This window comes from Talpa europaea (assembly GCF_964194135.1).
Source record: "Talpa europaea genome assembly, chromosome: 16".
NCBI classification, from domain to species: Eukaryota; Metazoa; Chordata; class Mammalia; order Eulipotyphla; family Talpidae; genus Talpa; species Talpa europaea.
Window position 1 is genome coordinate 25,736,514 of NC_140084.1, and position 24,854 is coordinate 25,761,367.

At 49.8% G+C, this 24,854-nt stretch overlaps 1 protein-coding gene across 2 annotated transcripts in view; it reads left to right on the forward strand.

Moving 5' to 3' along the window:
- ZNF536 (zinc finger protein 536) overlaps window positions 1-24,854 on the forward strand; it is a gene marked incomplete at both ends in the record, with an annotated part of 235,187 nt that overhangs the window by 74,472 nt on the left and 135,861 nt on the right. Inside the window, 3 exons of one of the 2 annotated variants that reach the window (XM_084257696.1) lie at window positions 35-187; window positions 12,349-13,923; window positions 19,863-19,918. In XM_084257696.1, coding sequence (XP_084113822.1) covers window positions 35-187; window positions 12,349-13,923; window positions 19,863-19,918 — 1,784 coding nt within the window. Of the gene's footprint in view, window positions 1-34; window positions 188-12,348; window positions 13,924-19,862; window positions 19,919-24,854 lie in introns of those variants that run through there. The other variant, XM_084257695.1, reaches the window with a different exon arrangement.

The window sequence follows — 24,854 nt, forward strand, 5'->3', positions numbered from 1 at the left end:
GAAGTGATGTGAGAACGTTTCTCCTCCGATGCAGACATTGGCGAGGAGGCTGGGAGAGCTGCCGGCGTCCAGCAGCCCGCGCTGCTTCGCGACAGGAGCCTGGGCTCGGCCATGAAGGACTGCCCCTACTGTGGGAAGACCTTCCGGACATCCCATCACCTAAAGGTCCACCTGAGGATACACACAGGTGAGAGAGCTGGACGCACAGGTGCTCACTCCGGAGGGAGGCCCCTCCTGATCCCACCACAGCCCTGTCCCAGGTCTGATGGTCACTGTCAGTGTTAGTGACTAACACTGTCAAGTTCTCCCGGGCCTTGTTCTCCACTGTGTGGATCCGGACAGACGTGAAGGTCCTTGGTCCTGACTTCACCCTCTCCCAAGTGAGGTAGCTGTCCTGTGACCCTGGTTGCGGATAGGGTGCTGCTTTGGCCGACATGCTAGGGCCTTTTGAGGGGGACTTCTTCCTGCTGCATTGAAGTGGCACATCCCAACCCTGAGGTGGGCCAGACCCTCAGGTCTTTCAGAAACAGATGAGCCAAGGGGCTGGGGGAACCTGCTCAGACTCCCAGGTGTATCGCAGGGAACTCAGCAGCGCCTCCTGGGGTCGGCCGTGGTGATATGAGCCCCCCCACACTTACCACTAGGTCTCCTCAAAAAAAAAAAAAATTGAGGCGCTCTTCACCAAATGTGGGGAAATGGCTGCATAACCACTTAAGTCACTTACCCACTTTGGGGGAAGTCCTAGCCCCTTGAAAGCCAGGCTTTTCTCCGCCTCTCCACCTCGTCCCTGAGTCATGGTTCCTCTTTGCTTTTCTGCTAGTTGTTTGCATGTTGCCAATAAAAAAAAAAAAATCTATCTGAGATATGGACACCTCCATTTTCTTTGATTTTTCTCCCGACACTTTATCTATTGGAGTGTGAGCTGCTTCAGAGGATAGACAAATATGCCATCTATTTTCAAAAATAATTGTGGTCTATTTCCCAAGGAATCAATAAAGCTCAGGGTACCCGGGAGGTTCCGTGCACACAGGTCTCATGTATTGTGTGGTTAAAGCCCAGGAGCCCTCATCTGGCATCTCACCTGGTGCCTGCAAATAGCCCTGGTGCCGAGGGGTCCTCAGGACAGGGGCAGTGGCCAGGGGGCTGCTGTCTTCATGCAGAGTGGGAGGCAGAAGGGGGTGTGGCCACTGCCCACGCTGGTGACCCCCTCCACTCCCAGTACTTCCCCTGTTGTCCCTTGTGTGATGATTCATAGGACAGAGGGGGCTTCTACAGCCATGTACTAATCCCCCCAGTCCCTCAGCCTCAGGTCTCACTCATATTCCCTCAACATCTCTCGCAAACCACCCTGGCCTCTCTCCTGCTCCCATGCACAGCACTGTCTCTGCTGCAGGACCTTCTCCTCCACCGAAATGTTCTTAGCTTCAGAGAGACTGTCCCTGAGCCTGTCTAAAATAGCCCTCAGGCCCCTGCCTTATTTTCTTCATAAACTCAACACTTTCCAAAATTATCTTGTTCCGTTTCATTGTTCATATCCATATTTACTGTTTGTCTTGCAGTAAAATGTGAGGTGGCAATGTTGCCTGTCTGTTAAATTGCTAGAATTGCAGGGCCTGCAAGAGGACCCACACTTAGGAGGCATGCTCAACTCATTTGAAAGGTTGAATGACAGGACACATGCCAGGAGCAGGGAGTGACCTTCCTCCTGTAAACCCTGCACTGTGCCAGGTGGCACAGAAGAAACAAGGCTCCTCCATGGGGACCCTTGGGCCTTCCGGGAAGGCAGCCAGTGCACAGAAGCCCCTCGGCAGCCACAGCAGGCAGCGACTGCACATGTCACATCCAGGCCATGGAGGAAAGACCCCTCTCTTCACCCCAGGAGCTCAGCTCCTGAGGGGCCCTTGAGTTTCTGCCTCAGAGTCTTTGCACTTCTCCGCCAGGCAGATGCACTGGATCACCCCCCTCAGCTTCAGTTCAGCTTCAGTGCTCCCTTCCCAGGGAGACCCTCCTGGTGGCCAGCTCAGATCAAGGATTTCCTGGATCATTTCAATCTCCACTTGCCTTCCCAAGTTGTAACTAGATTCTTTTGAGTTGTGGTCGCAGTTCTAGGGGGCACCCGCAGACGCCAGGATGGGGTGGGCAGTTCAACAAGGCATCCACCATCGGCCTGTCTGCAGGAGCAGGAGACATGGCCAGGCACGCCCTGTGATGCTGCCCTTTCATTAGCTGCAAATGCTGGCACCTGGGCCAGGCTTGTGAAGTGGTGCTGGTAAATCAGAGGGAGGCCAGCCCTGCCTGCTAGGGAGGAAGGGTCAGAGAGGTAGGGCTGTGCCTCCCCACCAGAGCTCTTCTGGCCTGTGAGTCCTTGCTGGCCCCTGGGTAAGAGTAGACACTCAACAGAATATTCCAGATAAATGGAATGAAGATAGCAAAAGTCCTATTGCTTCTGGCTGGATCTAAATAGGTGCTGCTTTTAGAAGTTTTAAAAGTTGAGAATTATTTCTTTTCCTGATCTCCCGCTTCACAAACTTCTTCTTCTTCTTTTTTTTTTAAAAGATTTATTTATTTATTTATTTATACAAGCACTGGTACAGTCAGATGTGTGGAAGGGTGAGAGAATTCACCAGAGCCAGAGCAGGGAGCAGAACAGGCAGACTGATGAAGTACACTGCTGAGGGGAGCAGCGGGCGCAGCAGGAGAGGTCTGTCCGCCATGTGGGACCCTCGCTGGCGTCTGGGGATCGAACCGGTGCTGCAGAGGCTGCAGGCAGCTTTGCAGCCCAGCACTCAACTGCTGCACCACCAAGGGAGTCCCCTGCTTCACAAACTTCTAAGGTGTGTGACTGATGGTGTTTGTGGACACTGAGAGGCACAAGGCAAGGCCATGGACACAGGCATTGTGGAAACTTCCCAGAATAAGGAAGAAAATGAAAAAAGTCTTGGGGACATCATGTATCAGGCACACAAGCACCCCCCTGCACCGCCCCCATCAATATTTGCAGTGTAAAAGGCAGAATGGTAACCAGATAAAGATCAATTTCTTTCTTATCATAGAACAAAGAAGTCGGAAAATGCTTACCCTTGTGCCTTTGAGTAGAACAGAAAGTATTACATGTTCAAAATCACCAAAGTAAACATCTATTCTGATGATGCAAAAGTGTCGATTACATGAGTAATTACAAATCAAAGCCTAGTTATTTGGTGAGGAGTCAGGTTAGTGCCGCCCAGGCATGGGGCTGGCCTGGTCTGCCTTTCCTTTTCTCTTTGTGTGTTTGTGTTTCCCGGTGATGTGGCCAGAGGACAGCAGCCCAGGAGAAAGTACATGTTTCCCAGAATGCCACCTTCTGAAGTTTTTCTGTAATGGACCCGTATGAGCACATTAAAAAACCAATGTGTAATAAATATATTTTAATTGGTTCTGATATGAGATGGTACATTCTCTAGATTCTTCCATCCAACTCTATTTTTATAGGAAGCCATGATCATATAACATCCACTGATAAAAGCCACTTTCCCTTTTAAACCCCATGACATTAACTCAATTACTGCTCCTCTTCTCCCAGCACCTGTTCATTGGAGCAGTGCTGAGAAGTTGCACCAGTCAGCTTGCTCTGAACACCTGGGGCTAGGGGAGGCTGCAGGTAGCTAGCACGTTTCTGCTGTCCCTGAGCACCAGCTGGACCCAGAGGGGTTGGCGCCTGAGGACCCCAGGTGACAATGTTCCCCATGACCCTCAGATTCTAGAGGTAGCCCCTCCATGGCTCCTGCAGGGAAGATGTGCATTGTAGCCCACCCAGGGGAGGCTGCCTGAGATAAGTGTGTGTGTGTGTGTGTGTGTGTGTTTGTAGTGTGTGTAGATAGAGATAGATTAGATATAGATAGCTATAGCTATAGGTAGAGATAGATAGAGAGGGAGAGTTATTATAAGGAATGGACTCACTTGATGATTACGGAGGCTGAGAAGCTCCAAGATCTGCAGCTGCCCCTGCAGGAGACCAGAGGGCAGAACAGCATAAACTCCATTCCAAGTCCAAAGGCTTGAGAAGCAGGAGGGCTGATGGTGTAAATCCCAGCCAGACCTGAGTCCTAGTTCAAAGACAGGCAGAGGGAGCTTTCTACTCAGCCTTCAACTGATTGGCTGGGGCTCACCCTCATTGGGGAGAGCAATCTGCTTTCCTCAGCCCCCCATTCAAATGTGAATTACATCCAGAAGCACCCTCACAGACACATCCAGTATAATCTTTAAGTACATATCTGAGCACCTGTGGCCCAGTCCAGTTGACACGTGCTGTTAACCATCTCGGACGTGCACCAGCAAACATTTAATCATAGCATGTGATGGGAGGCAGGCTGTCCCCCAGTTGCCCCTGAGCTTAGCCAGTGACTTCTTTATCAGCTGTCATCCTTTGCCCCAGTGCTCCCTCCTTCACCTCACCCGAGGGACACCTGCAGGAGTCCAGGGGGTGCTTCGTGTGCAGGAGGTAGGCAGGTGCTGATGAGTCCTGGAAAGGCTGGAGGTGTGTGTTTGCCACCCGAGCCCCATACACGTGAAACACCCTGGGCACTGCCTGAGCTCCCAAATCAGGTTTCCCTCCGTCAGCTTACCTGTGTGCCAGGATTCCCAGGAGGTGCCTGTTGTCTCACAAATGACCAGGATAGAGGAATGTAATAAAAAACCTCACTTGTGAAAACTTGGAGGCACGGAAGTTCATGGACTAATTAAAAATAAATCTCATTACTTTTTTCCCCTCTCAAATTATGCGCGTGGTTTATTAATCTGGCTTTGATGTGCTGCGTGTGCTGGTCTGGCCCTGGGTTGGGAACCTCTTTATGGGAATGAATTGGCATAAGGAGGCCAGCAGTGGTTTTCTGGGGTTTCCACCGTGGTCAGGGTGGGCTGGGGGGCGTGCCCAAAACCACCACGATGCAGCAACTGGGTCCCCCAAGTGGGACGCGAGTGCCCTCTTCGGCAATCATCTACATTCTGTCTCCAGGTACCAGGTTTCCCTGTCCCAACAAGACCAGGAGAATCGTGAAGTGAGAGGATTTCTCTTCTGCAGTGTCCCCAAAGGGCCGTGTGTATCTGACAGGGGGCCGCAGGGGTAGGGGGCTGGAGTTAACTTGCCTTATGACTGGTCATGTCTACACAGCATGGTAGCAACCAAATGACCTCCGTAAAGTCCAGCCAACAGGGATAGAGCAACCACTAAAATAAGAGTAACCGTAGTAGCACTTTTGTCTGCACATGTGTCCTGGCCTGTGCTGAGCACAACGAATCCACTTGCAGTCCTTGCCGCCAGGTCCCACCCCGCCACCTTGCAGGGGGGACACTGAGGTCAAAGATGCCAGCTTGCCCAGCGTTGGATTGTGGGTTCTAACCCACATCTGCTTTGTCTGGAATCCCATTCTCTTAACCACCGCGTTGTATTGATAATTTGACTTTTCTGGGTCAATTTTTGGCTTGTTTTAGGCAATTAATGCACCATTTCTTTGACAGTGTGTGTCCACACCATAACCAGCGGGAGGAAAGGAAGTGACTTGTGCCCACAAGGTGTGTTGACGCAGCCTCCCGGCGATTTCACAGGGAAGTACTGTGCACCCTGGCTCTTCCTTCCCCCCACCTCACGCTGGCCTGAGGCCAGGCCCCCTTCACCCCGCGTGCCTCAGTTTCTGCACCAGCACGGTGAGGTTAGGGAGGTGGTGAGGCAGAGAATCCGTCACTGTGGCATGTGGAGGGGCCCTGATCCGCCAGCCTCACAGAGATGGCAAAGTCCTTGTGCCATTTTGGAAAGTGCTCTGCAGCCTCCAGGAGCTTCCTGAGAAGCCTGGGATGCAGGCGTGGGAGGGGGGCAGGTCAGCATCTAGCCCAGGTGCCATGCACATGTGTATACACACCTTCCCTTGGGTGCTTCTGTAGTTCCTCTCTCAGGTAAGGCAGCCAGGCTGGGTGATCATTTATCACAGCACACTGAGGACATTTTCAGGAACGTTTGGTCCAGATGGGCGCTATTCCTGTTTTTGTCCCTAAACTGATTTTATGCATGGTCCTTAGCGGAAAGAGACACCCCAGTAACGCTGAAAAAAAAATCCTCTTATCCAAAGGGAGAATTCTTTTTTTTTTTTTAACTTTTTGTTTTTGGATTAAAATTCTATCATTTTTCCATTTCTAAAATGAGCGAAAAGCCCATTTTCCTTCTCCGCAGCCCCCCAAACTTGCTCTTCCTGCCTTAATGACATCCCAAACTTTTGTTGAAAATAATTGATTGAATTTAAATTTCCTTAAAAGTTTAAGAGGTAATGTTACAGTATAAATTTCCTACCAAACACTAAGTAGGGAAATATCCATTAGTGAAATTAACTACAGTTTCTAGGTAGCTAACAATGTGCCGTATACAGTAGGGCATGGCTAATGAACACTGCAGTGGGTGATATTTCATTATACAAATTAATGCTCACATTTTAATGGGAAAGTCACATAATGAATCTCGGCTTCAGTGACAGCAATTAGAGACACAGATTGTCCCCTTCTGGACAAGGCACTGTTTAGCAATAAGCAGCTGTGTGAAAAGTCTTCAGGTTTACAACATATATATGCTTTGGGGGAATTAGTGTACAATTTATATTAATGTACTGAAGCTTCACTGCAAAGGCACCACCATATTTATCTCTCCTGGTATTAACTAAGTAAAGACATGTAGAAAGACTAAATAAATATCAAATAGAGGATGCAAATACAGGACAATATTCAGTTACTCAAAAGTGAAAACGCTTTTGGAGATTTAGTAGGAAAAAACGTTAGAAGCATGAAACACTCCCTCAAAGCTTGATGAAGGGATTTCTGAATAGTGTGAATCCTCCTGGTATTTTAGAGGGAGCTGCTGGAGCCTCCGCTGAAGCACCCCAAAATACCTGCCTGGAACAGAGAGGCCTTCTTTGGCGTCTCACATGCCAGCGGAGGTTCAGAATGAGAAAAGACCTGCCCATGTAAAAATAGGTGCAATCAATGAATTGAATCACTCGGTCACATATTTCTAAACACTCGTGCTGGTGACAGCAGAGAAATGATCAATGCTATTCCAAACTTGGCTATACATCTTATACCAAAAGTCAGTGGATTAGCTGGTTTAATGTAGTGTGGCTCTGCTCATCTTGCTGGTCCACTGAAAATGAACTATGCTTTGTAGATTTTATGATGCCTTTTCTAGCAAAATTCTCTTTTCTAGAAATGCATTGTTTGGGACCTTTTTGAGAGGTTTCCCCACAGCAGGCCGCCAGTGTCCAGTGTGCAGCCTTCAGTGTGGGCAGATGACTCTGTAGTGGATCCTTTTGCAGACACTAGTCTCAAACTGGCTGCCCTGTTCACCCTCGGTCTGCTGATTAGGGGGCTGTGGCCCCTTTGGTGTTTGAAGAAGTGTGCAAGTAGATGCTGATAATTAAAAGCCAGGACATTGCGTGTAGAGATATGGATTTTGGAGCAGCAGACCTCTCCTGTCTTGCCCACTGCTCCCCTCAGCAGTGCATTTTAGTCAATCCTCCTGTTCTGCTCCCCACTCTGTCTCTGGTAGATCCTTTCATCCCCCGCACCTGTGGCCTGCACCCAGTTCTTCTATGCAATAAAAAAAGAAATCTGAATGTGAGGCATTTCTTAGAAAGTCAGAGGTCTTTGTGCCCACAGTGGACAGCTGAGTGCCAACTCCCAGCTCTGGAGGCATTAGGCCCCCACCCCGCTGTTGACACACTCCTGCCACCTGCCTGACTTGGGACCCTTCTGCATGTGAGGGTCCTACAACAGCAAAGACAGAGAACCCCAAGCATGAGGGAGATAGCTGGAACCCCTAGGAAGCTCAGGTCAGTGTGAGTGATTCCCCAGTAAATGTGGACTAACTTGGGGCGTAAGTGGCCAATGATTCAGCTAGACTGACAGGGTCTGGGGTGCCTGTGGCACCAGCTGCAGGAAGCGTGGGGACAGGTAGGAGAGGGCTGGGTGGAGGTCTGGCTTTCATAGGCCAGCCCAGTGCTTGGTGGAGGCTGTGACCAGAAGCGGTGAAGCTGCTCTCAGCAAGGACTTGGCATTTGTGGGTTGCCAGAGAGCTGAACTGACCGCCCCTCAGAGCCTGCTAGACATGCCTCCAGGCTCCCCACCCCGCTAGGCTGGCCTGTGGTGAGATGAGCCCTGCGGGAGCAGGCCTGGGAAGCAGCTGCATGTTTCCAGGGTAAGGAGGCCCTTGGCCACCCCGTGCCCCTCCAGAGCATGTTCACACCCACGGCTCCGTCCCCTGGGCTTGCCTGACAAGACACACACTCTGGGTTCTGAATGTAACCCCCAAGCCTTTTCCTGCCACCTCCCCACTGTCCCACCCCAAGACGAAGCCCAGGAAAGGTGAGGAAAGGTTTCAAGGCCGAGGGCAATCATGGATATTCAACGTTTAGGGATTATAAAGAAATTATAATTTATAATTATAAATTATAGAATCACTTTTTTTGTTTGTTTTTAAACACAAATCCAAAGGTGGTGTGTTTATCCATGGAATTCACTCTGGAGCATTTATCTGGGGAATTGGGCTGATGGGGAGCAGTCACCCAAACAAAGCCTTTTAGGAAGAATGCAGGAGGTGGAACCATGTGGAGAGACGGTGCGGGGCCTGTGTGCACAAGGCTGAGAAGGGGGGAGCCTTCTAGAGCCTCTTTCGTGGGCGGTCCAACAGCCCTTGAAGATTCACTAGGCAGCCCCTCGCTCCCCCGGGCCCCGGCCTGCAGAGCCGCAAATACTAACATGCTTGTTTCTCGGCTGTGGCTTCCTTTTCCCCGGAGCAGTGAGGCCAAGGTCTGTTCTGAACTTTAACAGAGCAGTGGGTTGTGCCAAGAGATCATCTCCTGTGGGGTGTGGGGTGTGTGTTAGAGTGAGAGCTAGAGTGGGAGAGAGAGAGGTGTGCATGTGGCGTGTGTGAGGATGGGTGTGTCCGTGGTGTAGAGTGATGTGTGTGGTGTGTTTGTCTGTGTATGTGATATGTGTGTTGATGGTGTATGTGAGGGGCGAGTATGGTATGTGAGTGTGTATGGGAATGATGTTGAATGATATTCACCTTTGTGTGGGCGGTGTCTCCAGTGGGGGTGTGTGTGTCTCACGTGAGCTGTGTGTGTGTCCTGGGGTGTGTGTGTGTGTCCTGGGGTATGTGTGTGTATGTGTGTGTGTCCTGGGGTATATGTGTGTCTGTGTGTCCTGGGGTATGTATGTGTGTGTGTCTTGGGGTGTGTATGTATGTCTCTTGTGGGGGGGTTGTGTCCTGGAGTACGTGTGTGTGTATGTGTGTGTGTGTGTGTGTGTGTGTGTGACTGCACCATGTGATAGACTCCTCTGAGAGAGTGAAAACAATGGCTTTGTCTCTGGTCCTTCACTCAGGGCCCAGTACCAAAAAAAAAAAAAAAAGGTGAGGGAACCTGCCTGTTTCTGGGTGTGTGGGTACAAGCATGGAGGGACATGGGTCACAGACCCCACTGGAGAGGCTTGGTTTCACTCTTGACTGGAGTTTTAGAGTTGCGATAAGGCCTTAGGACCATGTGCTCCAACTTCCCAGCACAGGTTGAGGAGATAAAAGGTCCTAAGACAGGAATCCTGATCCCAGGAGAACGTTCTGCACAGGGTCTCTGGTCCCCAGTTTGGACTCTCCAAACACTGCCCAATGGTCCAGACCACCTCCCTTGTAAGCCATCCCATGGTGACTGCAAAAGGGCACTCCCCAGAGAGCCTCTCTCCAGCAGTGCTCCATGCAGGCTCCACAGTGGGGCACACAGGGGCATCAAAAGACCCCAAGGCCCAGCCTTCCGCTCAGGCCAATTAACTCAGAAATAGTGGAGGTGGGACCAGGTATTTGCAGTATTTAAAGCTTCCCAGGCAATTCCACTTTAATTTTTTTAAAAGTAGAATCTTTACATTATCTGCATCAGAAGCACTAAGGGCATTTCTTAAACACCCACTTCTGACCTCAAACCCGAACCTTGGAATCAGAACTGCTGTGCCTTGGGTCCCAGAACTGGTGTCTAAAACTCCCTGGAACATGTGCTCTGTGCACACTGTTTGCTTTGTGTGCACTATGTGCTCTATGACACTATGCATGAAACACTTTGCAAAACCTGCTCCAATGTGCATTTCAAATGTGTGTCATCAGAAATGTGCACACATGACCTCTCTGCATCCCTGCAGTCTCCCTACCCCTGGGCCTGGAAGGAAAAGTCCACATTCTCTTCTGCAGCCCCTGCTAATGAACACCCAGGCCTCCTCTACAAACCCTTTGCCAGATGCACTTAATCATCTCCAGGTGCATTTCTGAAAAGCAACCTGAGTCTCACCTAGTACCTACAGGCCTCTTCTCTACTCGCTCTCATTCTTTGGGTCCTCTCCCAGGTTTGCACCGACTCACCGGTGGGGCAGGAGTCTGTGTTTTTAGTCTGGCTTTCTTGCTACAACCCCCGCCTCACCGGCCCCTGCCCAGCATCAGGGGCTCCATTGGCACCAGACTTCCAGGTAGCCCAGAAGTGCCCTGTCCACAGCATCTGTGCCACCGAGGGTTCCCCAGTCTCTGGTGAGCTGGTCAAATAGCAGTGGCTAAAGAAGAGTCTGAATAGAATCCAGGAATCGACTCCAAGATGTGGGAAATGGTGCCTGAAGCTAGTGTATCTTTACCTTGATGGGGATTGACTTCCTCTAGACCCACGTCAGTGTGCTGGCCAGCGACACCTGTGACCTTTACATTCTAAGTGAGAGATTTCTAGTCTGGACCCCTTTCCAGACAGAAAGGCCATCTCTCAAATGTTCAGGGAAGACCTCTCGCTGCCTGTAGGGGTGAGCAAGGAGAATTAGTGCCCGTTTGGAAAAGGCAGGCCTGCACACTGGTGATGATGAGGGGTCCCTGCCCAGATCCTGGGCTGGTGGTCCTCTTGCAGGCCAAGTCCCGGTGTCCCCCTCCCTAATCAAGTGTCTTACCCCCAAATGCCCTATGCCTGGAGAAGGGGAGGCTAGACACAGTATAATGTCTTCAGAATACGCCATTCACCGATGATTTGCTGTTGCTTTTTAGATCAGTCTGTATTAGAATAGAATAGAGGAAGGGGTGGGGGATCCTTGAGTCTCCTTGGGGAAATAATTGTGGCTATTGACAGGGTGCTATTGTGAGTAAGTGAACAGACACTGTCGCAGTCCCTTCCCGAGAGCTTTTCAATTCCAAAGTCTAGAAAAGACCCTGGTTTGCTCACACATTCTTGGAATATATTTAAATCCCCGTTAGTTTACCTACTTTCTCTTTTCCTCTTCCTCATCGAAGGCAGGTCCAAGCAGTAGGTTACGGCATCTTTTCCGTGGTGGAAAGAACAATAGAAGTTGGGTGTTGAATTTAAATAAATATTTAATTCATGAAAATGATCTTATATGTTTTAAAACACTCCTTAAAGCTATTTTTATTCTCTAGAAAGCGCTTATTATAGGTAAATTACACATTTTACTACCGGAGCATTCGGTTTGCCATTAGTACAAATTTAAGGCACTACAAAGACCAGTAGATAATGTTAATTTCAAATACAGAAACTAAATATATTTTGTGCCTTTTTATTACTCATTTTCTTTTAAGTTTTATTGACTGCTTTTTATCTTAACTATATGTCTTTACATGCCGCTATCAAGATGCACTGTAATGGTATTAATATTTTATAGAATCGGTATTTATAGTTCTTTATTTAGAAACAATGCAGTAGGTCTGCAGATATCTGAGCCCGTCTGGAATGGTGCCCTCCAAATAATGATAAATTACTTGTGCAGTATGCCATTTGCTAATTATATCCATGATTTACTGCAGAGCAAGACTTAAATCATTCATTTCAGTCTTGCGTAACAGTGCCATAAAATTTTTAGGTTTAAAAATGGTTTCCATGTGTATAATTTAAACAAATTTTAGAGCTATTGTATACACAAAATATTGCAACCACCCATTTGTTACATACTTTGTCTTTTTAAACTTCTACTTTTAATGATCACTGTGGTTGAAATTATTATGCTTAATTTTCATAATCATAGCTTTTAAATCTACAGCCGTTTTCACATGTTAGATAAAGAAAAAGATAGCTAATTGTGTGTAGATAGTATGTCATTCCTGAATAGTCCCAAATGGTACAAAATCATTAAAAAAGCTTAAGAGTACGAATTATTCTTCTATTAAAAAACAGTTGTTCTCCAACTAATTATTAGTTTGAGCTGCTTTGTTTCCAAGAACAAATGTTGATCCTTCCAGCCTCGTTCAGCACACCAAAATGAGATAAACACTTTTTTTTTTCTCTCTCTCCTTATACCAAAATCTTGCAGGTGAGAAACCCTACAAATGCCCCCACTGTGATTACGCGGGAACGCAGTCGGCATCCTTAAAGTACCACCTAGAACGGCACCACCGGGAGCGGCAGAACGGGGCCGGGCCGCTGTCGGGACAGCCCCCAGCCCCAGACCACAGAGAAGAAATGCCCAGCAAGGCTGCCTTGTTCATCAGGCCTGACATCCTGAGGGGGGCCTTTAAGGGGCTCCCCGGAATTGACTTCAGAGGTGGCCCTGCCTCCCAGCAGTGGACGTCAGGCGTGCTCTCGTCTGCAGACCCCTCGGGACAGGCCGCAGCCATGTCTTCCGAGGCGCCTTCGGACGCTCTGAAAGGCACCGACCTTCCACCCAAAAGTACCCACTTCTCGGAAATCGGCCGCGCTTATCAAAGCATCGTGAGCAACGGCGTAAATTTTCAAGGGTCCTTGCAGGCTTTCATGGACAGCTTTGTTCTCAGTTCCTTGAAGAAGGAGAAGGACGGCAAGGATAAAGCCCTGTCTGATGCGCCCTCTGCGAAGGCCCACGGGGTGGACGGTGGCGAGGAGAAGGCGGGCCCCAAAGTGGCCCCACGGAAGTCGGACAAGGCCCAGTACGAGCCTCTGGACTTGTCGGTGCGGCCCGACGCCGCCTCCCTGCCTGGTTCATCGGTGACGGTGCGGGACAGCATCGCCTGGCACGGCTGCCTCTTCTGTGCTTTCACCACGTCATCCATGGAGCTGATGGCCCTTCACCTGCAGGCCAACCACCTGGGCAAAGCCAAGCGCAAAGACAGTGCCGTCGGGGCGACCGTCAACTGCAAAGACCAAGTCCGGGAGGCCAGCAAAATGGCCCTGCTGCCCTCAGCACAATCGAATAAAGAGCTGGGTCTCCCCAATGTGATCGGGCCACTGGACCCCGCTTCTGAGAAGATAGTCCAGGGACAGGTCAAAGAGACTCTGGGGGAGCAGAAGGGCGGCCCGTGGCCTGGCCACATGGACCCTGCCTTTTGTAACTTCCCCTCAGATTTCTACAAGCAGTTCGGTGCTTACCCAGGCGTGGTGGGCGCGGGGGTGTCCAGCTCCTGTCCCAGCAAGGAGCCGGACAGCAAGGCCCTCTCGGAAGACGACGCCCCAATCCTGATCCCCGAAACCACACACAAGAACACTACTGATGACCTCTCCGACATCGCCTCCTCCGAGGACATGGACTCCTCCAAGGGGGAGCACAACGACGACGAGGATATTGAAACGGAGCCGGAGATGATGAGCAAACCGCAGCCTGCTCTCAGCAAGGACGGTGGCACCGGCGACGGTGGGGACAGCCTGCTGCCCGCGGGCGGCCCTCAGCCCCTGCAGGGACTCGTCTCACCCTTACCCCCGGCGTCAGAGAGGCAGTGGCACAGCCAGGGCCTTCTTTCAGCCCAGGACCCCTCGGCGGGCCTGCCCAAGCCGGAGCGGGGGCCGCAGGGCCTAGAGAAGCCGATGAACATGCTTTCGGTCCTCAGGGCCTACAGTTCTGATGGCTTAGCAGCCTTTAACGGACTTGCAAGTAGCACAGCAAATTCTGGATGTATCAAGAGGCCAGACTTGTGTGGTAAGTTTTAGAATCCTCTTCCTTTAGTTCATTTCCCAAAACATCAGTGCTGAATTGTGCATTTAAAACAAAAACAAAAACAAAAAGAACAAAACCCGGGGTAGACTTAGCCATTATCAAATTTTGAACTCAACATAAAAAGAGCCAACAGTGCTGTATTTGCAATGTAGACAATCACGGAAGCCGATTTCATTCACAAGTTTTAGAGCTCATACTTTTGTGCTCCAATTTGCATTAGAGTGATCTGAACCGCCTGTCTGGAAGGCATGGAAAAGGAGGGTGGTGTCTCACGGGGTGAACTACTCCTGTTTTTAAACCATAACCTGAAAGGGGAAAAGAAAAAAAAAAATCTTAAAAAAAACAAAAACAAATGCAAAAAGAGACTTGGTAACTTGCAAACTTTTCAGTATTTTCAACTTGTGCATAATATGCCTAGAGAAAATTCCTCCCTGCTTTGCTAAGCCAAATCTGCTTTCTTAGACTTTTCTTTGTATCAACTTAGAGGATACTAAAATCATATCACACTAACCACACTGTAGAAATAAAGTGAGCCTCTCTCTGAATAGGGAGATGGTTTTGGGGTGTTTGTGATTCATACCAAATGGCAGTTGCTGTGACTTTGGCCTTCTATTATTGCCTTCTGTCTGTCTGTCCTTAACCTGTCTGTCTGTTGTTCTAACAAGAAATGTACATCGTGACGTCCCTGATTAGCAGTGTTGTGCTTCTGTGCGTCTTGGATTTATGCCTGCCTGATCTTGCTATCAAATTGGCACATCTTTACCTCCTTAAAGAATATGGTTAGCCACGTAATTCCCGATCTTAAAAAGTATTAATAAACTTGCAGCCTAGCATCGGATCAAATGAAGGCTGGGGGTGGGCAGGGAAGATCAAAGTGCTCTCCTGGCACCCAGGTATTCATATTTGAAAGGCTTTCTCTGAATAGAAGCTCAGTATATTATGCCTAGTCCTTAATATCCTCGCTAGGAACAAATGGCCACGTACCTTTCCATCTTTAGTCTGTGGATGGATTGCTGTGGCTTTCCCTCACCTGTTGAAGGAGGGGAGGCAGGGAGGGAGAGAGGAAGGAAAAATGGAAAGGAGTATTTCATAACCCCTGCATCCTGACATCCCTTTTAGCACAGAGCAGGTTCAGGAAGCGGGACTCGGTTCGTGATTTACATCGATATATTTCTTTTTCCCTCTCCTTCCCTAATTCACTAAGAACTGGATCAAGCAGTCAGAAATATTTTTTGAATTGTCAAAAATCACTAAATGGATTTCTGACAGCTCAAAAAAATATTGACAGTTCCTTATGCTGAATGATTCACAGGCCCCCTTAACCAGAACCCCCACATCTATTTTTAGCCACATACAATTCATTACTTTTGAAGCTGTTGAAAACAAAATTTAAAGGAAGAAGAAAAGGGTTTTATGTCAGTCCGGTTTTTTCCCCTTTTCTTCTCGGGGAGCGACATTGAGATTTTTTCTTTTTTTTCCTCTTGTTTTAAGTTTGTGATTGGGGTGGCTTCTTTTTTTTTATTGTTTGGGGATTTTTTTTTTAAAGTCTATTTTCAGTTCTTTTAACTACCTACGTAGGACTGTAGATCCTGCCAGGAATCCATGCATCAGAAAAGATCAAAACCTGGCATGTTCATAAGCTCATTATTATTGAAATGAGCTCATATTACCCCTATTAATTTTCCCATCTTCCTATCATTCTGAAGGAAGGCTGCCTGCCTCAGGGAAGCTTGCCCAATGATGTGCTTTTGCAACAGGGAGCATGGAGGAGAAGGTGGCATCGGGGCTCTGTCTTGTGAGCCCTGTCCCAGCCAGCCACATACGTGCCTGCACTTCTTACCCGCTCCCCAAAACACAGCTTACGACAGATCCCTACCCAAAGTCCGTGCACAAATCTCTGCTTGGTCAACATTTCAACCTTTGGACAACAGCTATAAGGTGTCCGGCTGCTTCCCCGGCCGGGGGTCCCGGTGCCACTGCTGTGCCTCCAACGCATGGTAAGGTGTGAACACTGGCTCTCGCCATAAATTGCCTGTTTTTAGAGAGCACAAGTGCTGCATTTCACTTGGCCTCGTTTCTTCTGCATCCTCTTGCTTTAGTTTGGAAGCAGGCAAGGAAAGCCTGTGTTTGCTTCGGGGGAGGTGGTGGTGCTGCCCTCCCGCCTCGGGGCGGACCCCCATCCAGTTCTCATCCCTCCTCCCCTGTGTCTGGCCCATCATAATCAAAATCCTCTCCTTATTTTCTGCTATGTATCCCACTTTTCAGACATATTCTTCCTTTCTAAGAGTTGCTGTGTGAGAGGGGATGCTTAAATCCATGGGGCCTTTTTCTCCCTCTAGTTTACTTTCTCTAGCTTTGCCAGAAGCACAAGTGATAGCCAAAACTTGCAAACCCACGTTGGCTTCACTGTGGCGGGCGGAAAGGAAGTTGGCATAAGGACTAAAATATTCCTAATGTTTCTCCACCTTCTCTGCCCCACTCAAAGTAGCTATGGATTTCCAAGAAGCTGGGTTTTAGCAAACCAAAGAATTATTCCTACATTCCTCATCTCAGAAGAGGTTGGGTTCTGATTTTGTGCGGTTAGCTGGACCAAATCCCCACTTCACTGCCCCTAGAAGCAGGCTCTGTCCTTTGGACTCTGTTCTCATTGGTGTGAAAGTGTTTGAAGGAGAATCAGTAAAAACTTGTTCAGGTCACGTGGGCTGCACAGTGCTCATCAGCTCCTCCCCACCCAGAGCTGGAGGAGGTGACCTCTGCCCCTAAGTCTGTGGTCGTGTCAGGCTGTCAGCTCTTCGTCTAGGTGCTTCCTTAACTAGGCATGCCTGCTTCCTAACTTCTATATGTCTGGTCTTATATCCTTGCTGCACGGAGCTTGCTCACTTAGCCAGTGCATTTCTGACTTTCCAAGGGAGAGACATCATGAGGGGATGGGTCAAGCAGCCAGCTAAATAGGAGAGGCCTAGAGCTTGAGCATGAATTTCCAAAAGATCCCTCCAGGGAGAACAGCACATTAGCCTGCGGGGGGCATGTTCCAGTGATACCAAGGAGGACATGGCGCCATCTTGGACTAAGTGGGAGGACATGACTATAGCTTCTGGAATGGGTCAGAACCCACTTGTGGGCCTGATCCCATGAAACAGCATCTAGTCAAAGCTTCCATTTCTTGAAGTGACTCAGATTCCAGGCACGACCCACACATCTTTCCTCTGCTGGGGAGCATGGCACACCAGAACTATCAGAACACTCGCTCTGCTCTCACTTTTGTTGGAATGGGTTTGACCTTGATTTAGCAATGGGATAGAATTCATGTGAGTATTTAACTAGGGGTCCAGGGCAGACCACAGTGGTGTTCCCATCCATTGGCAAGACAAGGCAGATGATACCCTTGTCCAATAGGAGAAAATTTGGCCAATTGTGGGGTCAGCTGGCAGCTTGGAGATCTGAGCGTGGAAGGCACGGGTTTCAGAGTGCACGAGCTCATGAAGGTCGGTCTGCACAGCACCCATGGGGCTGGCTGCGTGGCCCGGTTTCAGAATTTACACACTGTTTCACTCCAGAGTCAGAGGACTTGGAGAGCAACCAGATCACCCTTGCTCCCTGCATTTTGAAGTGGAGACAGAAGTCTGGGGGTCATCATGTGCTGAGTCTTATAAGCTGAGTTTGCTGTGTGTCCTTTGGCGAGCCCAGGAGTGGGGTTGATTGGGGAAGAATTAAAGTCAGACGAAGGGACAAGCAGTGAGAAGATCATGACCCACATTATACTTTGAAGCTCTTCTCTGGAGTCACCACCCCTCAAGAAGCCAGGCTAGCAAGGAGAATCCACAGCATGTCTGTCATGGGCAGGGAGGCCCTTTTGCAGTGAGGCCCATACAGAGACATCCAGGCCTTGCAGGAAGCGGGTAAGTAGGCAGGGCTGTTAATAGCAATAGCTTCCATACCTCCAATATATTGTCCCCATTGTGCCTGGGGTACAGGCTTCCTGGGCTTCTACAGTAGTGAGATAATTGGAACTCCCCTCCTAAAAGAACATGGGCTGCATTGACACCTCTTCATCTCATGCAGTCTAAACTGTGGGAGGAAAGGAACCAGGATAACTGGAATCTCTTCCATGTGACTTGTGTCCTCCAGAAACCTCATTGATTTCTCAGCATAGACAGTCTGAAAATACCCACCACATTACCAGCTACACAGTCTAAAGCTATTTTCTTAACAGGCCGGAGAGTGAATCCCTTTGCATGTAGGCCAGGCACGCTCTGCCGCAGTGGCTCAGCTCTGCCAGTGTGGCCAAGGCAGCAATAAACAACAGGCCAATGGGTGTGGCTATGTGCCCACAGACCCTCATTTACTAAGAGAGGTGGTGGCTGGAATTGGCCTGCTGGTCATTGTTTGCCAAACTCCTTGTCTACTGTAAAGAGGGGTGCACTGCTGTGCTCAGGCCTGGGGAAGACTTGCACGCACCTGTTCCCCTTTCACACCATTGGCCATTGAGATGCTGCAGGGAGAACCCAAGTCAGCAGCTGCAGGCCCATCAGTTGCCATGGAGTGCCAGAGCAGGCCGTGGGAATCTTCCCAGAGGGAACCTGCAGACACAGAGGCTAGGGTGCACGTTTCAGAAAGCCTGATTTCTGCCTGTGAGGACTTGCAGGCATCACTGCCCCCACACCCCTGCTCCAGGCCTCCTGGTAGTTGCAGTGCAGGAAGGAGAGGTGCAAGAGACACGCTCACTCTGGAACGGCCTCAGCTTGCTCACTGGTGGACAGAGTGGGAGGAGGAAACCAAAGGTGATGCTTGCTGAGTTGGTGCCGTGTAGTGTCCAGACAGGGATGTGGCGAGGAAATGGTGGGGTTGTCCACACATCACAGGAGCCCCTGGAGCAGACAGCAAGGACAACCTTTACTTTCCACCAGGGTTCTAGAGACACATTCTATTCCCTCGTTTCCACCAAGCCAGGCCATTGACAGCTGCTGCTTGGTATGTACCAAAGTTAGTTCTGAAGGCGATTCTGGCAGTTTCGTGATGACATCCCAACACGCGGGCCACACTGTTTCAGTTTCTACTGATTTTGTTCTTGGCAGAAGGAGAGTAGGAAGTCCATCCTCCCTCCTCAGTCTTTGACCGAGGAATGGCTGGGGTCTGTGTTATCAAGAGGTTTCCAAGGGAGCTGAGGCTGGGCTGAGAACACAGTGAGGGCTGCATGTGTGAGTCACCCAAGTCCGGGCTACTGTGCACGCAGTCAGGAGGAGCTGGGGCTTGTGGAAGGTCCCAATTGCAGGGCGTGGCCCCAAAGCCAGGAGTCTCTAATGAAGAAAAAAGATTAAATTAGGAAAAAGGAACCATAGAATCCCAATCTGTCAGATGTATGGGGTCCAGGCTCAGCCAGCGCTAGGGAGTCAATCAGCTGGGAGACCCAGGCGGCTTCCGCTATAGGGTCTTGCCTCTGGATGGGCCTTGCTGTCTTTAAAGCCAAACGAGCCACCTTCCTACTTCTTTTTGTGAGTGGATTCCCATGTGGACTTCTGTGCAAAGCATTCAGACAAAGCACAACTTTACACTCACTTTACTTGCCTGACTATCATTTACAAATTGACCAACCTGTTCCCAGGAGGGGTGTGTGTCCAGGCCTAGGCTTAGACCCCAGTAGGGATGACCATTTGGCTTGTCCTAGCGCAGCGGGCAGAACCGTGAAGTTAACACACATCGGCTTCCCGCCTGCTCTGCCCCTGCCAGCTGCCTCCAGGTGGCTGCGCAGCCTCCCCTGGGCCCCTGCAGGAACAGCATCATGCTGCCCCCGGAAAGTCTCCCTGCCGGTGTCCAAAACCGTGCACTTGTGTGGATGAGAGGCAGCCTCTTCGGGTGGCAGCCCCTCTCCAAACTCTCCTGGCATTCTCTCCTTCCTTCCCTTCCCTCTTTTTAAATTAAACGGAATGCCACTGACGTGATGTCGTTTGCACTGCAGGATGACAGAACTGTTGTGTGAATACCATTGTATTTGCCAAATGGTCCACTCGTCATTTCAGAACAAACAAATGGATGGTGTCTGTAAGTCGGCAAACACTGGTGACATTTAGCCTTGTTTATGTTCCTTTCCTTTTGCTGCATATTTTTGGCTCCAAAAGCTACTGTCTGAATCAACAGTGCCTCCCAAGCAGGAGCAAAGTCTGGTGGTAGCTTTCCTTTGGGTTGCCGTGTCCATGTTCTCTTTGGATTGTGTGGTGCCTGCCACTGAGGACCAAGCCCAAGGCGTGGAAGAAGAGCAGCCGCGCTCTTTGGTTATAACCGTGTGTGTGTAGATCTGTACACACCCAGCCATGTAGATATACATATCAACCACACACACACACACAGAGGTGCACACATGTATTTTTTTTCTTCCTAGTAATGACACAATTGGGAGGGAGAAAGAGAAGGCTGAGAAAAGAGTGATGTCAGAACAGACATCCACATCCAGCAGGCCCAGGCGGCATGGTGTAAAATGGGGATGGTGTGACCCACCACTGCCCACAGCTGGGTGCAGGTGCCCTGGGCTTACACTCGGCCTTTTTAGGCTGCTGCATCAAAGCGATGGTTGGGAGGGACTAGCGTCTAGGTAGGAGCCGCCTCTTAGCTGCCGACGGAATCAGGTTCTTTCTTTTTTGTTTTCAGATGTTGTGTGCAAAGCCCAGGTTTCGAATAAGTAGTAATTATCTCCTATTACTTAGTGCTGATCAACAGCACCTCTCTGTCTAATTGCCAACCTGCTCTAATCACATCGACTATTCTTGCTTGAGCCAGAGACGGAAGGACCAAATTTTATAAATATTGCTTTATTGTCATTATTTCATTAAACAATTAGGGAATGTGGCCCTGCCCTTGCTTTCAAATGCCTCTAGCCCAAATGGTTTCTGGATTGTTTAATGAATCTGCACATTTTCTTGCAGGTAAGTGACACCCCCTGTCCTAGTGGGTCTAGCTGGACTTGCCCTTGTCTGTTCGTGCTCCTCGGTGGCTCTCTGCAGCTTGTTAATCGTGTAAAGTCAAGAGAAGAATGTATACACATATGTGTGTTGAATAAATAATTACTATTGGCATAGGTATGTGTATACACACGGCACACCAACCTACAGTAGATAGAGCAAAGAATCAGGGAGGCTAAAAATATTGCCCCATATGTTCCACTATTAGTCATGGATTGCGAAGGCTTAGTAACTTGAACGGGAGCGAAAATTCCCTCAAACTCATGAATCCTGAGTGACAAAAGCTGGTGGATCGGAGGCCCCTTCGCCTGTGAAACCCTGCCTGGGGGTCCCGCCACGCCAGCTCACCACACCTTCTAGAAGAGGGCCCTGCGCTGGTCTCGTTGGCATTACTGCTTTTTTCCGATTGTCCTGTATTTTGTAACACTTTAGAAGAATACAGAAAAGTGCAGTAATTATCTTTCTCCATAGTATTTAAGCAGTACTATTGCTAGTTGAATATTGTGTCAGGTTGTCCTATTAGCCGGGAACAGATGACAGTAAGATTCCAGTGAACAGCACCGTGACATCCACAACTCCAAACGGTGACAAACGGTGACGGAAGCAAAATGTGTAACCGCGTGCTGGGTTATCGTGTGCTTTGGAATGGAGTATTGTTGAAGTAATTAGGAGATATATTAAGGTGTTCCTGGTAATGAAGGCATGTAAGTTATAATAATTGTAGCTTTCTGAATAAGTGTCAAACTATATCTTTAAGTGTGCTGTATGCTGAGTTACAAGTTAGGTCATTTATGAATGGAATGTAAAACAATACTAAAAATGCTTCAATAACTTATCTTGGTATTGCTAATAAAAAAAGCTGTGAAACATTAGTGCAGTTTGGAGTCATTATGTTAATTCAATCCACAACACCCCCCTCACCCTTTGACATTCTTCTATCTGTTGGAAGCTTTGACAGGGCATTCAGGGGGCACGATTCATGGTGCTCCCCGGGCCCTTTGCCTGACAACTCTTTGCACTTTTACCCTCTTCTCTAGGAGGTAACAATTCATAAATATGCCCATGGCAAGGGTCTCCCCGGTGTGGGTGGGGTGACCACGCAGGGGGTGACCGGCAGGCAACACACGCAGATATCTCTGTCCAAGTGACTCTCAGGCTGTAGACCTCATGGTGGCCCACGGTGGATGCGGGAGAACCAGAGCACAGAGTGGGGTGCATGCACCCAGCCTTCTGTAGCAAACCTTAACATTTTCCTTTCACCCCGTGGAGGGCAGTCTTCAACGGGAGCTACTTGGAACTGTTGGAGTGTGGGATGTTTTGTCCACCACAGGTTTTTTTTTTTTTGGTTGTTGCCTGTGTTTGGTGTAACAAGCTTTTGCCTGCCCTGCCCCCCACCCCAGATGATGGTGGAAGGTCTACAGGAAGGGACAATCTTGCTTTTCATTTGTGTTGTTTAGTTTTTTTAGTCCATGAGCTGGACTTCAGGGTCCTGCCACTTCAACAGAGTTTCCAGGCTTCTTTGCTTGAGTCTATTTTGTCCATTTCTTTCTTTCTTTTTTTTTAAATATTTATTTATTTATTTATTTATACAAGCACTGGGTAGTCAGAAGTGTGGGGGGGTGAAAGAATTCACCAGAGACAGAGTGGGGAACAGAACAGGCAGACTGACGAAATACACTGCCGAGGGGAGCAGCGGGCGTGGCAGGAGAGGTCTGCTGCGCCATGTGGGACCCTCGCCGGCGGCTGGGGATCGAACCGGTGCTGCAGAGGCTGCGGGCAGCTTCGCAGTCCAGTGCTCAACCACTGCACCACCAGGGGAGGCCCTGTTTTGTCCATTTCTAAATGCTCCCTTGCTTCTGGTCTAACAGGTCCTGTGGGGAAGGGCACTGTCATCCTTGGAGAGAATCCAGAGTCCCAGCCCATGCCCCCACTCCCAAATAAAGTGACCTGTGGACAAGGAGGGTTGGGGGCCCAGAAACCCTGGACAACCCTGATCTCAGTAATACAACAAACATGACCGTGACAGCTTGAAACATACCCCTCTTTCTCATAAAAACTATTCAAGTGATCTTGACCCCCAAAGACCAATATTATTGTATCTAAGTTGGAGGAAAAAGTGCGAACTGACAGATTCTGAATCTGAGAATACATGGTCAAAGCCGCCAGTGAAAAGTATAGACCTCGAAGTCACTAGCTTTTGTTTCCATGACTGCTTCCTGCTGCCTGCTGCCCAATTTGTTCATGTGAAGCTGAGGCCACACACTGTGGGTTCCAGTGGGAAACACAACAGACCCCAAAATGCCTAGCCAAGGTAAAGCAGAGTGCCCCATGCCACCTGTCCCTGGGCACAGGGCCACGGCCAGCTGGCTGCCTCCCACCCCAGTGCTTTGGCCGAGCCTTCACAAGGAAGACTCCAAAGTTTCATCTTTATTTCCTGTGCACCTGTGTCTGGGTGGCTGTCCCGAGGGAGAGGGGTGTCCGGAGAATTCATCTCTTCCCTTTCCTGGGTTCTAGCCTACTGTGGCTCCCGAGGCCACATCCCGTCTGCAAGCATCTCCATGCAGGTGCTGCGTGTTCCCTCTGCTCAGCGCCATTGGGGTCAAGAAGCTCCTCAATGAGGGCTCATCACTACCTACTCTTGGCAGGCAAGGAGTACCCCAGGGGCCCTTTTGCACCAGTGCCTCTAGCCTGGGGGTGTGGAGAGATGGAGAGGGCTTATCAGAGGCTGCTAGAAGCCTTGGTGGCTTGGCTCTGGGTCAGTCCTTGGCTGTCAGGTCATCACCTCCTCACTCCGCACACTCTGGGAACTCTTGCTGGCAGCTGCAGTACTGCAGGGGACAGGCTTGGGGTCCAGTGTTGCGCAAATGGGGGCCTGGCACAGAGGGACTGTTGCTGCGGGGACAGATTATCCAGCCTCCTTGTGCTGATGTGGTGGGAAGCGTCCCCGGGGCCATGTATCCAGGAGTCTGCTGTTCTCTCTTCCCTTCAGGACGGCCAGAAAACCCTAATGGGGTCTCCGCGCATTTCCGTTTCTAAAGCAGGGGGTATTTCCTGAGTCGCTCCCAGTGGTCCCTTAGAAGACTTAGAAGACACCTTTGTGGATTCTCAAAATCCTGCTTTCTGAACCTCATCCCAGCCTCCTCCTGGCTCGCAGCGGCACCCGCTGCACAGTGCCCGCCCCCACCCCCCTTCCCTCCTCCTCATTCCGCCTCTGGGGAAGAACTCCCTTCTCACCAGTTGAGTGTTCGTGGGAACATCCTGTCTGCTGCTTTGAGGGACTTGGGCCTCTGCAACAAGCTGACTTCACTTCACCGCTCTGCTCTGCAAGGGGCTGGCGGTCCACTTTCCTGCAGCCCCTCCTGCACCCCTGCACGGGGCTATAGCAAAGCCCACCTGGACTCAGACTTGGGCAACCCCAAGAATCACCTTAGCCCCACAGCCTAGGTCCTTCCCAAGCCAGGAGGACCCACTGATGTGAGGTGCAGAAGAGGCCCCTTGGTAGGTGGGATCAGCTTCTAGGAGGTGGCTGTGACCTCAGGGGGCTAGGCCAGGGGAGGGAATGGGGCCCTGCCACCAGTGGCAAGACAGAGGTGTCACACCACTTCGCAGGAAATATGCTTGCTTGGAAGAGATTTAGAGATCCTGGTAGGGAGCAAAAGAATCTAAACTTTGGGGGGTGACTATTGCTTGTGTGTGGCCACTTTCCCCAAAAGAACCATGACAGTGACTCAGTTATGCACTAAGTGTGCAGCCCTGGCCTGGCACTGCTGTCTCTGCGTGTGCAGACTCTGCTCTTGAGCAAACTGTACATTTTCAAGGTTAAAGTTGGGGAACTCAGCACAGCTATTTCATCAGCAGAAATGCCCGTGCGTGTACCCCGACACTGGCGGTTTCTCAAGGAGTCTGCCTTTCATGCTCTCCGTGGCCTGGTCCAGACACACCCATCTAATGGCAGCCCAC